Source organism: Verticillium dahliae, genomic scaffold (genome assembly GCF_000150675.1).
Source record: "Verticillium dahliae VdLs.17 supercont1.39 genomic scaffold, whole genome shotgun sequence".
NCBI classification, from domain to species: domain Eukaryota; kingdom Fungi; phylum Ascomycota; class Sordariomycetes; order Glomerellales; family Plectosphaerellaceae; genus Verticillium; species Verticillium dahliae.
The window spans coordinates 1-15,917 of NW_009276959.1; the positions used below are offsets into that span (position 1 = coordinate 1).

Sequence of the window (15,917 nt, forward strand, 5' to 3'; positions counted from 1 at the left end):
TAAAAGAGAGTCGAGGCTATACTCGATAGCCTCGATAAATTAAAGTTAATATAATAGCTTACCGATTATTCGCTAATCTAATTGCTTTCCCTAATCTAGGCCCTTAGCCCTATACCTTTATAGTTATTATAGATGCTTTAGCGATAAGCCCTAGTTTAAAAGGAGAAGTCGAGGCTATACTCGATAGCCTCGATAAATTGAAGTTAATATAATAGTTTACTGATTATTCGCTGATCTAATTGCTTTCCCTAATCTAGGCCCTTAGCCTAATACCTTTATAATAGAGTTCTTAGATTATAGCTACTAAGTTATTAATACTATTATTAATACTATTAATAGATATTATTCTTATAATAAGTATTACTTAGTATTATAAAGTAAATCTATTAAATAAGAATAATTAAAATATTATAACTTAATAGCTTCTAAGGAGGGGATATTATTAAAGGGTTAGGGTTATTATTAATAGAAGCTTAGGTTATAACTCTAAGATAATATAGTATTATAAAGTATTATATATTTAGTATAATAAATATAAAATAAGATTTAGATTAATTATTATTATAAGAAAGAATATATCTATAGGTCTATAATACTTATTCTTATATATCTATTATCCTATCTTTATTATATTAGGTAATATCTATATTAGATAGCTTATTTATTAGTTATTTATAATCTAGAATATTAGGATTATAATATAGTACATAGTAATCTAGCCCAGGCTTATAATTAGGGTCCTAGTGATCCCGGCCCTAGCTTACCGTTTCTATACTTATAATCCATCACGTGATCTATCCTTAGTAGGGCTAGTTCCTTATCTTATCGTGTTTTCTAATCCTAGCATCCCGTGCTAGGCTACGCTATATTCCTAGTTATTATACCCCTATATATACTATTGCTAATATTTTAGCGATAACCCTAAGTTTAAAATAGAAGTTAAGTTAAGGCTATACTCGATAGCCTCGATAAGTTAAAGTTAATATAATAGCTTACTAATTATTCGCTGATCTATATACTTTCCCTAATCTAGGCCCTTAGCCTAATACCTTTATACTTAATACCTCTATATTCTTTAATTTCTATAATTTATTATTAAAGTAAGCTAAGTAATAATTAAATTAAGGAATATCTATATTACTTTAGTACTCCTAAATACTTATTATTCTTTTCAAGTCCCCTGGAGATATCATCCGCCTCACGTGATTCGATGGGTCTATTTCAGCGTCCCTTGCCCCATGCATCAGCTCTCGATGTTTGTTTTGGTATAGAACAATTCCCGATCGAACATGGCGGATCAGACCTATTTGGATGACGGTGTCCCTATCAGTGGCAGCTTCCATGACAACGTCAATAATGAAGCCGACAGCACCAGCATGCTTGGTCGAACAGAGCCTGCCTTTCCACCTCTCCGAAACGACGACATCGCAGACTCGCCGTCAACAGATGCACAGCCGCCGCCCATAGCCGGTATCGACGATAATGATGACAACGAGCCTGCGATAGCCAAGCCTTTCGCTCGAGCCAACAGCCCTGCGTCCGCCTGTCGAGGCCCCGCCAATGACGACAAAACACATGAACGTCTAGTGTATAAGATGCATAAGTTCAGTCTTTACGAGACGGCCAGTCGTTACTACATTGTGGGTGGTGATGTAACGGAGCGACGATATCGCATCCTCAAAATCGACAGGACTTCCGAAGACTCTGACCTTAGTATCACGGACGACAAGATTGTGTATAGTCAACGAGAGATGAACCAACTTCTCGACACCATCGACGATGGCAATAAAGGTACCGGAGGTATCAAGCTGCGTTGCACGACATGGGGCTTGCTTGGATTCATCAAATTCACGGGCCCTTACTATATGCTCTTGATCACCAAGAAAAGCACTGTCGCCATGATAGGGGGCCACTATGTTTACCAGATCGATGGAACTGAACTCGTGCCACTTACCCCAGCTCGATTCAAGACTGATGTGCGCAATACGGAAGAGTCGAGGTTCCTGGCCATTCTGAACAACCTGGATTTGACTAGATCATTCTACTATAGCTACTCGTACGATATCACGCGGACGCTGCAGCATAATATGGCTCGAGAGCGGGAGGCCCTCGCAAAAGGGCTGTCTTGTACCCCTCATGATGATTTCAATGCTATGTTTGTCTGGAACAGCCACCTTCTGCAACCTGTTGTGCAAGCTCTCAATGATCCCTTCGACTGGTGCCGCCCTATCATACATGGCTATATTGACCAAGCAGGTAAGTGACGATCTTTGAATGATAACGCGCTAATCTCATCACAAATCTACTTCCAGCACTCTCAATATATGGACGGACGGCGCATATCACCATCATAGCAAGGCGGTCCCGATATTTTGCTGGTGCCCGTTTTCTTAAGCGCGGCGCGAACGATTTGGTAAGCCTTGGACTTAGAATTAGACTGAGCCCCTGAACTGATGTGCATGATAGGGTTACGTAGCCAACGACGTCGAGACGGAGCAGATCGTTTCCGAGGCTCTAACCACGTCGTTCCATGCTCCCGGACCGCGGCTCTATGCAAGCCCTCAGTACACATCGTATGTGCAGCACCGTGGAAGTATACCCTTGTACTGGACCCAAGACAATACAGGCGTTACTCCGAAGCCTCCCATCGAACTGAACCTGGTGGATCCTTTCTATGGCGCAGCAGCGCTTCACTTCAACAATCTGTTTGAACGCTATGGCGCCCCCATATACGTATTGAACCTGGTCAAAGCCCGCGAACGTACGCCACGAGAATCCAAGCTGTTGGTCGAGTTCACCAACGCCATCAAATACCTAAATCAGTTCCTACCTGAGGGAAAAAAAATCATCTATGAAGCATGGGACATGAGTAGGGCTGCGAAGAGCCGCGATCAAGATGTCATCGGAACGCTAGAAAGTATAGCCGAGTCAGTGGTTACGACCACAGGCTTGTTCCACGACGGGGACGGCAAAATTAACCCCATAAGAGTGCAGAATGGGGTTGCCCGCACGAATTGTATCGACTGCCTTGATCGAACCAATGCTGCCCAGTTTGTGATCGGCAAGAGAGCGCTGGGACATCAGCTTCATGCCCTCGGCATCTTGGAGGACACGGCTATTGATTACGACACGGATGCTGTTAATCTCTTCACCCACATGTACCACGACCATGGAGACACCATCGCTGTGCAGTACGGAGGTTCTCAATTGGTCAACACGATGGAGACATATCGCAAAATCAACCAATGGACAAGCCACTCTCGCGATATGATCGAGAGCTTCAAAAGGTATTACAACAACTCCTTCCTGGATGGGCAGCGGCAGGAAGCGTACAATCTCTTCTTGGGCAACTACATTTTTACCCAGGGGCAGCCCATGCTGTGGGACCTTGCGACCGACTACTATCTTCACCACGCAGACCCTAGGTTGTGGTCAGAGAAGACGAGAGGCGATTATATCAACTGGTTTACCCCCAAGTATCTTGAAGCAAGAAGTATACAGCCTCGGAGTGACCCAGCCAGCGAGGGCAGAGACACTCCTGTTGCTTTCTTTGACGACTATTGGCTCGAGTATTATCGCCCGTCGACCTTATCGTCCTTCTTAAAGATGTTCCCATATAAGATGAACTCGACTATCAAGTACATCCCATTCAAATCGACACAGGACGGTCGGTATGACCTTAGCCCCTTTAAAATCCGCAACGAGACCTATCCAGAGACCCAAGAGAAGAAGAAGGCGAAGAAAGAAGTGACCATAGTTGATCCGCAGAGTGCATCGATTTCGCGAGGGCCCGACACGGCTATGACATCACCTGACCGACCGTCGACCGGTACTGGCCGGGGCATTTCAATTCAGCGTTGGTTGCAACCTGCACACGATAAAGTTACGGGTCAGCAAGGCATTATGAAAGCAACGCCAGAGGAACCGTCCGTTTTGCCGAAGACCAAGCCGACGCCGCAGGAGAAGTCCAAGGCAGCGCAATGGACCTTCACGAAAGCTGTGCATCAATCTTTGAATCCTTCAGTAAGCCAGATCGAGGCGAATGACTATGATCGATACGTCAGCCACCCTCAAAGTCTACCTCTTGTCGTTTCCGCCGAGGAACAGGCTGAGAATGATTCTGAATACCGAGATTACATTAACGGGAGTTGGCATCTTGAAAGTCATTTGCAGACAGGACCGGAAGATGACCCCGCCGTCTATGCCGAGCTTTTGCGCGTAGGCGAAAATCCCTTGACGGTGACGGAGGAGGACGCGCAGAAGAAACGATACAAAGCGTACAGGAAGTGGCTACGAGGAAAATCTTTCTTCAAGCAACAGCCAGTGGACTAGGCCTGATTATCTGACGAGCCAATTATTGGTTGTATGATTTGCGAGGCCGATAGCTTACATCTGCTTTGCCCTGCTGTCGAACAGGCCTCTCAAGACTTCATCCTTGGCTACTAGAGGTGCAACCTTCAAGTCCAGCCTTGTGCCCGTCACTTCAACAGCAGCTGAGAGCACCTCGACGGTGTATCGCAACTTGTCTAGAAGCTCACGGCGTGGACCATCTCCGCTGTCGTCATGCAATGAAAGCCAGCAGACAGCCAGTGCTCTGATGATCTCGCTCTCATATGCTGATGTCGACACTCTCGGCCAACAAACTCGAATAATGAGGGCCAATCCATCCAATGTGATTGACAGTCGGGCTGGGGACTCTCCAATGAATGGGTCACGGAGAGTTTCTGTAAAAATCGGAATGATGTCCTTGAACATACTGGTTAGATAATGTCTGGCAAGATGGCACGGCGTGGACTTGTGTGAACACTACCCACCTTCAGGTACGGCGAAGAGGCGAAGCCTGAGTCATGGACAAGGGTGCCTAGGTGTCGTGAGAGCACACCTGTGACCGGGAGGAACTGAGAGGCGTGTATATATCCGCCGCACACCTCGCGCATCAGCCGTGCCCGAATCCTCTGCGCAGAGGGGACAGATTGTGGGTCTTTGGCATACCGCCTCGCCAGCTCGATGATAGCCGGGTACGCGGCTTCTAGGAGCAAGACTGATTCGTCTTCCGGCGTCAGTGACGGTAAGTGTGAGAGGATCGGGGTGATAGACTGTTCCAAAACGTCGCCCAAGCCCGTATCGTATAAGAGAGAGGGAGAACATTTCTGTACAAACACCCTTGATATCTGTAGGCCGCGCGCCTTGATCCTAGCCTCTGGGTCATCCAGTAGCGCCAACAGTACTGGCGTGTACAGTGGCCAGTTCTTGCCGATGAATAATTCCTGCCCGTTCATCAGTTGTCCGACTGGCAAGAATGTGTTGGAGAAACAGGCTCTACCTTTGAATTGGCCACTGTCCAGGAAAACACGCTTAGTGCCCAAGGATGCGCGCTCTTCCAGGTCGTGGTGTCCGCAGTATCATCTTTATTGAATACCGCCTCATTTTGCTGTGCTTGCCAGGGGTACTGGGCTTTTCTGCCCGTTGAAGTGATCCGCGCCGATTTTGATCGAGAGAACAGTGGTCGCAGGACGTCTTCGAGAATAGAAGACAAGATGGAGTCCTGTCTATTGACTGTGTGACGAACCTTGGTGTCTAGGATGCCCTGGGCGATCTTTGCCGACACTCCGTCATACCAGGGCGCTTGCGGATCTGTGAAGGCACAGACAGCCACGAAAGTATCAAGATTAATGATGCAAAGGTGGCGTAAACAGAGTATCGAAAGGGATGAAAGAAGATGATGGACTGCCTCTAGCCATTGTTGCGCATTTGACCCTGCAGCGTTACAGGGAATTAGGAGTAACCCCTCAAGCGAGCGACCAGCGAAGACGCAGACCTCATTCAAGGCCTCCTGATCATCGCCCACTCGGACACGGTGCTCTAGATCACGACGCAGAGTCGAGGCTGCATCAACCTTGAATGCAACATTAGTCAAGGGTATGTTGCAGTAAGGGTCTGGTTTACTTGCCGGGGAGCGAATGTGAGATAATTCTCTGACTAGGTCGATGAAGCTGGTCATTTGTCACATAACACAGAGGCGTAGAAATCTCTATCTGCCGTTGCCTTTGCGATGTAGCCTCGGTGAGGCGGTGCCGTGGCATTGACAATTTGTATTTGGGCCTGATACGAGTGTGTGGCATTGACACATGGATGCGTTTGATGAGTGCCTGGTGCTGTTGTCCCACCTGTGATGGATGCAGACGGAGCTACCGCGTTAGGGATATAATATGCTTTAGAGGGATATGGAGAACCACCCAATATCATTCATCGATCTTCGTGTATACAATCACTGAGCAGTTCAGAACTGGAGCATATCCATTTGTCCCTCTGTTGAACCACCAACAAGGCAATTTAGGCAGGATATCGGCTCAAGGCGAGTTTGAATGTGGTCAGGTTACCGGCGACTTTATGACAATCCGTCTATCTGCAGCTCGTGCTTTCTCCTCCGTACCTCCTCAATGGCGCCTGTGGGATCCGTAGCTTCGGGATGTCGCAATTGCCACGCCAGGCATACTTCCAAAGCAGCTCCCATCCACTTCCCTGGTTTCAGACCAAGATGCTTGCCTAAGGATTTGCCATCCACAAGTCGCTTAATTGATGTCACGTCCATCAAGCCCTCGTCAGTCAGGTGATCAAGAAACGTCTGCCACCCAGATAGCAAGTCATGACATCCTCTCGACACTGGTTCCAACGTTAGCTTGCTAGACAAGGAGAACCTCACGTGTATGTTCAACCCACCATTGTTGATATCGAAGTCTGACAGGTGATCCATGGCGTCGAGGAGTATAGTGCTGAGGACCTGCAGCTTCCAGTGCAACTCGCGACCTTCCCATTTTCGGATGGTCATGCCAAGTGTATCTCTTTGACTTCCAATCTCACGCCCAGCGCATACGTCTTTCTTGAGACCAAGGATCTCAGAATGGTTACGGTGCGCCGCCGTAATCACATCGCAGAGTTTGTTGGGTGCTTTTGCGCCCTCACGCGCAACTGTGGTTGCAACTGGTAAAGATGGCCTACCTTTGGTAAGAGCATCGGCACGGGGGTCGTTCAGATGCGCATAGGGCACGAGTGAAGCTAACATCCACGAATAATATACATCCTCGTCCGTACGAACTAGGACGTCGTGTATGGATCCCGGTGCTTTGCTGCGCTCGAGAAGCCTCAGGAGCCCATACGCAATGTGCCATTTGGACAAGATTGGATGAGGGATATCAGCACGAGCAGTGTCCGTGTAGATAGCATGGTGGAGGCCCAATTCGTCAATGAGCTGAAGAGCGCGATGGGGGTCATGGTCTCCGGCCCAGTTAGCACGTCGTCCTATATATTACTGATTGAGGCCACTCACCCTTCATCATCTTCTCCAACTCTACACCCACTCGCTCCCTGCTGATCTTGATGCGCAGGGCAGCCAAGACGTTTGGGTCGGCCATGACGTCTCTTGCAGCTGGGTCGATGGCAAAACCGAGCCGACTGGCAAAACGAACTAGTCTGAGAACTCGAAGGGGATCATCCATAAAAGTCTGTAATGGCTCTAAAGGTGTGCGGATGAGCCGGTCACGCATATCACCTAGGCCGCCTGTGAAGTCTTCGACCTTCTCGGTGTGCAGGTTGAAGAACAGGGCGTTAACTGTCGCATCCCGCCGCAGAGCATCCTCTTCGGCTGTGCCGAAATCTACGGTAGGGTTCCGACTGTCTTCGGCGTACGTCTCTGTGCGAAGATTGACGAAGTCGAGGTCAAGTCCAAAGACCTTTACTGTTGTGGTCTCGAGATTTTTGGATTTCTCGGGGTTGGCAGCGATGCGGTGGAGGTTACCAATATCGTCAGGCTCGATGCCGTGTCGTGACGCGAGTTCGGGCACATCGCAGTATTCTCGCAGCCTCTCGCCGAAACGGAGGCCAGTCATCACATTGATGGCCACATCGATATCGTGACTAGTAGTGCCGAGAAGCTTGTCACGGACCCAGCCCCCAGCCCATCGCAAAACCAGTGGTTCTGGCAGTTGATCATTGATGTTGATGAATTTAGAAACATCAACGAGAAGGTCCCTCAGTTGGCGCTCTCGTTCAGTGAGTTGAAGTTGGATGGTAGATGCGTCAGCCGCCATGGCATTGTTGGGTTTCAATCGTGCGGAAGGTGGGAAGCGACTTGCACATGCGGATTGGGCAAGCTTTCTCTTCATGACCAAACTGATAATTTGACGATGCTGAGGGCCTGGAAGGACCTGAGCTAGGGGCCGGAGCATGACATGTCCCTTCCTGTCTTGTCCTCTGACGCATCGTTATGCGAGTGGGTTTTGAGCCCTTTGAACAGTTCCACTCTACGTGTGCCCGCCGCCAACTAAGCGCACAGGTCCTGTGTGAGGGAATGGGTAGGCAACGGGCTGTGGGCGTGTGCCTAATAGGTACCTAGGTAGGTACCTAAGAGAGCCAGTACGGCTGGCTACACTGACCAGCCCAGCAAGTAACCGTTAGGGGTTGGAGGGTGGCGAATATATGTGGGTCTGCTCGATCTAGGCCTATTGTGGCTGACTAGTCACCAGACATTCTCGAGGAGGCTTGGCCGCTTGGATACTGCGTACTCCATTCGTTGTGTCGCACGCTCTCTACCTCGAGGAACATTACGCATACACTTCAAGATGCGCCCTCATCAACCGGCATTGGTCGGCTGGACACCCGATCGTTGTGAAGTCACTCTAGGTGGCGCGAGAGCAGCGCTACCTGTGCTGACCACTGAGCTGGGTGCTTTACTTGCCGACGCTCAAAGCTTAGCATGCAGCATCTGCCAGGCGGGGCGAGCTTGTGGGGGAACTTGGAGACGATGATGTATCGGCAGACAAAGGCAGGTGGTGCGGGAAGCTGGCGTGTGATGGGTCATGGGGCCACCATAGCTCGACGAGCGGCAGGCCGTGACAGAGCCTCTCGGAAACTGCCCGCGGACGCAGCTCGAAAGAGCCTAAGCTTCACATGATATGCAAACCGTTCTTGGGTGAGGCGATCTGCGAGCTGGGTAAGCGGCCATCTCCCATTCACCACGCCTTCTTCCATTACTCATTTGGGAGGCAGCTCTCCGCCGCCATGTGACGTCAATTGCAACGCGGTGTCAGCCCCCCTTCACCACATGTAGGTAGGATGAGATGCTGGTCGAACGACAGCCACCAGCAGGATCTCAGTGTACCTGGTACATTTTCCCCAAACACTTATGGGTCGCTGGTGCCTGTGCTCAGATATGGTAACCGCACCAGCGCCATTAAGTGTGACAACTCGTCCTGCTGCAAGCGAATCCCCAAGCATGCCTGGTGATGATGCAAAACTTGGTAGGTAATTCAGGACATGCCGAACGATTGAGGCGAGAAGGCCTTTATCATATTACCTGAGCGGGCTGTGCAGTGCCCCCCTCAGCCATGATGTCGAGTCTGGAAAAGGTAGGGTCAAAAGCGTAGGTACAACGCATGACAGGTCAGGGAGGAAGGTGTGAGGCTATAGACAACCCCGCATCCGATCAGCTACAACTTAGTCCTCCTTCCTACCTTGGGTACTTTGGCGTGCTCAGGCGACTTAAATATCCCATCGCCGCCGCTCCCAAACATCCTGCCCCATCCCTTAAACACTACCTCCTCACACTTGACCTTATCAATACCGTTCGCCCAGATATCATTACTACAGTAAAACAAACCATCCTCACTCGCCTCTTTGTCGTAACATCTCACTACATCCACACTTGCACCACCTTTCAGATAACACCATGAACAGTTAGCAACCCGCCCTCCATCCCGTGGACTCTGTGCACTGCGTTGCAGCCGGCTAACCATGGCCCAATCGGCCGGGAAAGAAATAGATCAAGAAAGAATGGGAAGCTCATCGCCCCAAGCCATCAAGCTACAGATGGACCAGAGTGCTATTGATTCCAGCGCTGGTAGCCCCCCAGCCTTATCGTCATCGCCGTCTGACAGACGTGCAAGCACCGATGAATGGGGTACGGCATGGCCGGCAACGGCCGCTCAGATTGCTGTTACTCACTTGTTTGCTGACACGCCGGGTAGATGCTTCGAAGGTCCCCCCGAGCCGTTTCCAGAAACGCAAGGGTTCAATTTACGCAACACCCGGCTCCCGGGATGGTCACGTCGACCGAAACTATGCCAGTGGCTTCCACGAGAAACACACAGAGAAAGGTTACGGAAAGGCCGATGCCAAGCACTGAGACCCTAGCCATTGATTGAAGTCACTAGTTGGCGGTTGCAGCTGCGAAGTCCGCAAGGATTGTTGTTGATATGTGTACACGACCCCCCAGTATCATTTATTGTCTCGTTTCGGCAACCCGTTGTCTGCAGCGAGCATTACCACGCTGCACACGCTGCACACGCTGCACACGCTGCAACAACGCTGCCTTGTATTTTGTCTAGCAATCAATGCCAAGTTGCAAGTTGCTATCACTCGTCCGCATCATCAATATCGATGGCATCGGGGTTGGCTGCTGCAGTGTCGTCGTCATCAGCCCCAGAAACTGTAGGACCATCGGTAGCAGCTACAAAGCCTGCAGGCGCCCTAGCCTGGCGTTCCAATGCAACCATTGCATCGGCCGCATCTGCGTCTGCAGCGTCCTCCGGTCTTCGCTGGCTGCGAGCTAGGGCCTGTGACGCAATGAAGCTGACGTCTGTATTGAACTGAGCCTGCACGCTCCTCTTGATACGAAGCATCTCCTTGAACGTGTCCTCGTTGCCATGCTGGACCTCAAACGACTCCCACTTGGTCCAGAATTCTGGGCTTGTGCGAGGGTCACAGAATTGCGATGCGTGACCATAAATTGCCCTTGCTCGATCAATTTCTCCGAGTCGCTTTTCCATATCTGCAAATTTCATGCACATATCTCGTGCTTCCGTGTCTGGCAACGATGATATGGCCCTTTCGTAAATAGGACGAGTTGATGGCAAGCCGAAGTTGGAGGCCGATTTGGTAATGTAGAAGTTGAACATTCCGGCGCGGTCTTCATCGGCAACAGCCCGTGTGGCTCGTTCGTATATGCGCATGGCATGTCTTGCAAGACCCCGCTCCTCCTCCAAGTTGCCGTACATGAGATAAATCGTCTTGGCAAACTTCGGTGGACAATCCTCAACGGCCTGTTCGAAGAGGTCACGAAGACGCTCAATGCCAATCTTACGGTCGACAGCCTTGGTAAGATACATATTCCAGAGCTCGAAAGCAACCGGGTAGCTGAAGAGGTCCAGCCCGCGTTCATAGATCTTGAACGATTCTTCGTAGTATTCGTGCTCCTCCAAGAGGTTTGCGTAATTAACGACAGTTTGGGGAGTTGCGATGCGCAACTCAAAGATTCTTTCGTAAACCTTTTTTGTATCGTCCAACGAGCCAACGCTTTCAACAAGATCGACATAGAAGCTCCACAGCTTCCAGCTCTTGTGTACACGCTGTTGAGGCGACAGCGTTTCGTCAAAGTAATCGACAGCCGACCGTTTAGGCGCCTGAACAGCTTTCGCCATGATGCGGACTGCGTCATCAAAGTTGTCGTTCCGCAGCTCCATCTCAGCCCATTCAATCCACATATCGGCAAGCTCCGCGACAGATCGGAAAGGCACCTTGACCGCCTTCTCTGCAATGATGCGGGCGTTGCGCATGTCGCCACCGCGCTCATAGAATTTGGCGTAGCCAGCCCAGAGCTGATAAAACGAGCCAACTGCCTTTTTCGGTTGTATGGCAGCAATAGCGGCGGTGTATGTCTGGACAACTTCCTGCTTATTGTCACCCCAGAGTGCGATTCGCTTCTCCCACTCGAGGACATTGTTCGGATTTTGGCGGAGAAGTACGTCGTTTAGTAGAAACGGCCTGCGGTCCATGAGCTGTTCAAATCTTAACATCCGAATATCAAGTTCAAAGTCCGCATCCTCATCCACAACGCCTTTCGCAGCTCGATTGGAGGCAACCTCCATCAACGCCCCGATAACCGACTCTTCGAACTCGATGTATGAGTCGAAGATCATGGTGAAATCCCGAACAGTCATGACTGTTACGATACCTTCTTCAAATACGTCCCTTGTGCGCTCGAAGCTTCCACGTCTGATCCAATACGTGGCCAAACCACACCAAAGCTTGCCTCGTTGATCAGCGTACCGTGCGATGCCGCTTCTGATGATGCGCTCAACATCGATACCGGTTTCATGACCCGTAAGTATCTCAGTAGCATGGTCAACGATTAGGTCCACCATTTCACTCCAAAGTTCGAAATGGCCTTTGCCATGCTTGCTGATGAAGCGAGTGTTGTTCAAGATGTTGATGTATTTCTTGACAGCTTCGGTGTAGAGGCCAACCTGAACCAATAGTTCGATGAAGTCTTCAGTATCTTCAGGATGGATCTGTATGTACCGCCGCCAGATCTTTACTGCGCTGATGCCTGAGAGTGAGTTGGCAAAAGGCCTGTAAAGTCTCCAGATGCGCGAGTGTTGGGTGACAGGTAGCGCGCGTAATGCACGGTCGAACGCACGTCGAGTGTTTGACACCAAGGGTTGTCGAAGCAGAAACTTGAGATAAAGCTCCCATACACGAGGCATCTTGTTGAGTAAGATCAAAGAGCGTTCGAAAAGGGCGTTAACCTTGCGATATTCGGCAGCGAAAATAGCGGCATTCAAACGACTGACGTGTTTGACGCGGAACTCGAGATACTGTGCTCTTGGGTAAGCAGGATGTTGACTTTCATACCATCATGTAGGCTCACCATCTTCCATAACTTATAGGACCTCGGGAGCTGCAGGCAGGCTCTTTCAAAGACGAAGGCTTGTTCATGAATCGTGCCATGTTGCAGCTTGAATTGGATGTATGCCAGCCATGGCTTAGTGCTCCCACTGTTTCGGAGTATGTCCTGTTCGTAAACTGAGTCCTCGTCTGCCTGGAGTAGTTATTTTCTGTCAGCTAGCAAACAGACAGTGCCTAGATGAAAGACTTACTACAAGGTTCATGTCAGAGCGGACGCGACCACCGTTGATGACCGTGAGCGCCGGCATGTTGACACAAGTGACGGCTACGAAGCCATTGGTCGCCCTAGGTTGGGTGGAAAAGCGCAGTTCGTTCTAACGGCTGGGAAGCCGCGGATTGAATGCCGGAGTCACTCGTGGTCGACAAGGCGCAATTCGACGTCGTAATCTGGCGTTGCTGTTGTAAGAAGAGCTCAGCCAGTCTAGTTAACCGAAGGCGCATTCGGGGTCGTCAATCGTCCCACGGACGTGCTGTGTTGGGGAATAAACCAGGAAATGTTAAAGTGGAACACAACCCCGTTTAATTATATAACATGCATATGCAAGCTATGGCACCCACCAGCACTTCGATAGGCAGCTACTAACCCGGTTGAACGGTATCTCAATTCTGATTACCTAGGATGGCCATCGAGCTAGGTCTGATGTCGACGGTAGTTATGTGACAGGGTATCGTCATCCTGTACTAGAACCTCGACACTGCTGTCGCCCGACACCCGCTCGAACCTTCTCTGGCCCTGATCTTTTGCACTGCAGCTTTAAGATTGATCCAAGGCTTGGACCCTGTGTGTCTTGAGCTGTGCCATTACTCCGCCACCTTCCAGCTCTCCAGTATCCTATACCAAACCCTACCATCATGTCGGGTGCCGCCGTATGTATATCATGCTGCTGTTGTTGGAACTGATGTCAGCAGTGACACTCTTGCTGATATCTTTGTTCACCATGACAGGATCGGGAGGCTGTGTTCCCAACCCGGCAGTCGCTGGGTCTGATGAAGGCGAAGCTGAAGGGTGCAGAGACGGGTCACAGCTTGCTGAAGCGGAAGAGCGAGGCCCTCACGAAGTACGTATGCATTTCCGCTACTCAACCAAGTATTCTACTAACTTATGACTATCCTAGGCGTTTTCGGGGTTAGTTTACCAAGTCTGCTATTTTCCCTGATTCGATTGCTAATATCATCTGACAACACCAGAGATCACAAGACGAATTGACGAAGCCAAGCGTAAAATGGGTCGCGTAATGCAGATTGCGTCTTTCTCGCTCGCAGAAGTCACATACGCCGTCGGGGGCGACATTGGGTACCAGATCCAGGAGTCCGCGAGGTCAGCGCGCTTTCGTGTTCGCACCAAGCAGGAGAACGTTTCTGGAGTGCTTCTGCCGACCTTCGAAAGTTACGTCACTGAAGGGAACAACGACTTTGGACTCACTGGCCTCGGCAAGGGCGGCCAACAAGTTCAGCGTTGCCGCGAAACCTATGCTCGTGCTGTGGAGGCCCTTGTCGAGTTAGCCAGCCTACAAACTGCTTTCGTGATCCTCGATGAGGTGATCAAGGTTGTCAACCGTCGAGGTATGTGTTCTCCCACCCGTGCAATGTGATACCCAACTAACTTATGAACAGTAAATGCAATGTAAGACTCCCAGTTTGCACGTTCCACCGACGTCGAGTTGCTGACCGTTGGCAGTGAACATGTTATCATCCCACGCACCGAAAACACGATCAAATGTTGGTGTGCCGATAATCCCCTCCCGTTTTTTTTTTGCCTGACCGAATCGCAGACATCAATTCCGAGCTCGATGAACTGGACAGAGAAGAGTTCTATCGCCTGAAAAAGGTTGCAGGAAAGAAACAAAGAGACACCGCTGCGGCTGATGCGGAAATGAAGGCGAAGAGAGAAGCTGCGCTAAGCAAGACCGGACAGAATGACAAGGTGGACGACGGCCCTACTGACTTGCTAGCCGCCGAGGAGGACAACGACGTCATTTTTTAGGATACGGAGACGTGCCACGAGGAGCATGCTGGTGCGGGACTAATTCGATGAGGTATAAGGACCACCCAGGCTAGCAGGACACGGATGCGGACAGGTATGAGCGATAGCAGGTCTGACTGGCCCGACACTTGTCTCGATACCTAGGATGAAAGCACTATAAGAACCATTGCCATTCAAACGTGAGTAGTGAAGCAAATTTCGGGGTTGATTCTACTGTCGCTGGTAGGTTACCTTGATGGTGCTCGATTCCCCAAGCACCATGCCGGCAGTGTTTTCCTTGGCTGTGATAGCCCCTTGCTCGCCATCATATTCGACAAACGCAATGCCCCGTCTCCCAGGGACCAGTCTCACTTCTCGGAAGCCGTCAAAACGACCAAAAATGTCTGTCAATGCTTCGATATCGAAGTCCTCCGGGAGATTCTGGATGAACAAGATCTTGTTTGGTGGCAAATACTCGTCGGGCACTACGGAAGACGCAGCTGGGTTGCTCGACTTGAGGCCTGCACCCCTCGCCGCCTTAGCTGGTCGACCTGCGGCGTCAGTTGCGGCGCCAGCACCAGAGCGCTGCATGCGCTTCTGTTCTTCGGCAGCCTCGAGGGCTCGTTTTTTATCTACAACATCCATCAGCAGGCAACATATACTGGTGTGGTACGTTTGGAGCTCACCTTTCTCTGCCAGCCTGCGACGTCTATGCGCTTCAAAATCTTCCTCGCTACCTTGCGTTTTCACTGTCGCATCGCTCCTAGTCTTAGCCAACGCAACTTGCATTGGCTTGTCGAACAGCTGGAAGCCCTGGACTTCGTCAATGGCATTCTGTGCTGAATCCGCATCGTCGAACACGATGAAAGCCTGGCCCTTTGACTTCAGGTTGGTTTTGGCAATGATCTCGAGTACATTTCCGTACTCGGAGAAAATCTGGAGGAGCGATTCCTTCAAGACATCAATCTTGACTCGTTCCTCGAGATTGCGAACGTACACCCTGAAGCACGGGTCAGCCAGCGAGCCCAATGCCAGACGTGTCGGAGTGCAATGACACGTACGTGGCAATTGAAGGGCCGGATGCCATTTTGAAAGAGAGTCTGATGTCCAGCTCTAAGGCCGGCAGTAGTGGTTGGTGGGAAGTGTGCAGAATGGTCCAGTGGGATGCTGAGCGGGAAAGGTTCATTGCGACATGACGCGTCGCTAGCTACTT

The 15,917-nt window shown here is 50.3% G+C and overlaps 6 protein-coding genes across 6 annotated transcripts; 3 read left to right on the plus strand and 3 right to left on the minus strand.

The window, feature by feature from the left end:
* The first annotated feature begins 1,266 nt into the window (after positions 1-1,266).
* Positions 1,267-4,433, plus strand: VDAG_10419 (polyphosphoinositide phosphatase). The gene is made up of 3 exons (XM_009659681.1): positions 1,267-2,256; positions 2,313-2,413; positions 2,467-4,433. Exons 1-3 carry the CDS (start codon positions 1,290-1,292, stop codon positions 4,330-4,332), a joined length of 2,934 nt encoding a protein of 977 aa, XP_009657976.1. The 5' UTR covers positions 1,267-1,289; the 3' UTR covers positions 4,333-4,433.
* A 1,914-nt stretch (positions 4,434-6,347) lies between these two features.
* VDAG_10420 (tRNA nucleotidyltransferase) lies at positions 6,348-8,402 on the minus strand. The gene is made up of 3 exons (XM_009659682.1): positions 7,328-8,402; positions 6,721-7,275; positions 6,348-6,663 (listed from the first exon to the last, which is right to left on the minus strand). The coding sequence occupies exons 1-3, from the start codon at positions 8,085-8,087 to the stop codon at positions 6,389-6,391; spliced, it is 1,590 nt and encodes a 529-aa protein (XP_009657977.1). The 5' UTR covers positions 8,088-8,402; the 3' UTR covers positions 6,348-6,388.
* A 1,175-nt stretch (positions 8,403-9,577) lies between these two features.
* On the plus strand, positions 9,578-10,469 carry VDAG_10421 (uncharacterized protein). The gene is made up of 3 exons (XM_009659683.1): positions 9,578-9,731; positions 9,818-9,955; positions 10,023-10,469. Exons 1-3 carry the CDS (start codon positions 9,725-9,727, stop codon positions 10,178-10,180), a joined length of 303 nt encoding a protein of 100 aa, XP_009657978.1. The 5' UTR covers positions 9,578-9,724; the 3' UTR covers positions 10,181-10,469.
* Positions 10,410-13,190, minus strand: VDAG_10422 (pre-mRNA-splicing factor SYF1; the record flags this gene model as incomplete). The annotated part of the gene is made up of 3 exons (XM_009659684.1): positions 12,933-13,190; positions 12,704-12,874; positions 10,410-12,650 (listed from the first exon to the last, which is right to left on the minus strand). Exons 1-3 carry the CDS (start codon positions 12,987-12,989, stop codon positions 10,410-10,412), a joined length of 2,469 nt encoding a protein of 822 aa, XP_009657979.1. The 5' UTR covers positions 12,990-13,190.
* A 252-nt stretch (positions 13,191-13,442) lies between these two features.
* On the plus strand, positions 13,443-14,901 carry VDAG_10423 (vacuolar ATP synthase subunit D). The gene is made up of 5 exons (XM_009659685.1): positions 13,443-13,608; positions 13,687-13,799; positions 13,857-13,867; positions 13,930-14,304; positions 14,514-14,901. Exons 1-5 carry the CDS (start codon positions 13,594-13,596, stop codon positions 14,723-14,725), a joined length of 726 nt encoding a protein of 241 aa, XP_009657980.1. The 5' UTR covers positions 13,443-13,593; the 3' UTR covers positions 14,726-14,901.
* A 34-nt stretch (positions 14,902-14,935) lies between these two features.
* VDAG_10424 (U1 small nuclear ribonucleoprotein A) lies at positions 14,936-15,791 on the minus strand (the record flags this gene model as incomplete). The annotated part of the gene is made up of 3 exons (XM_009659686.1): positions 14,936-15,336; positions 15,391-15,704; positions 15,766-15,791. The coding sequence occupies 3 exons, from the start codon at positions 15,789-15,791 to the stop codon at positions 14,936-14,938; spliced, it is 741 nt and encodes a 246-aa protein (XP_009657981.1).
* Between the last annotated feature and the right edge of the window lie 126 nt (positions 15,792-15,917).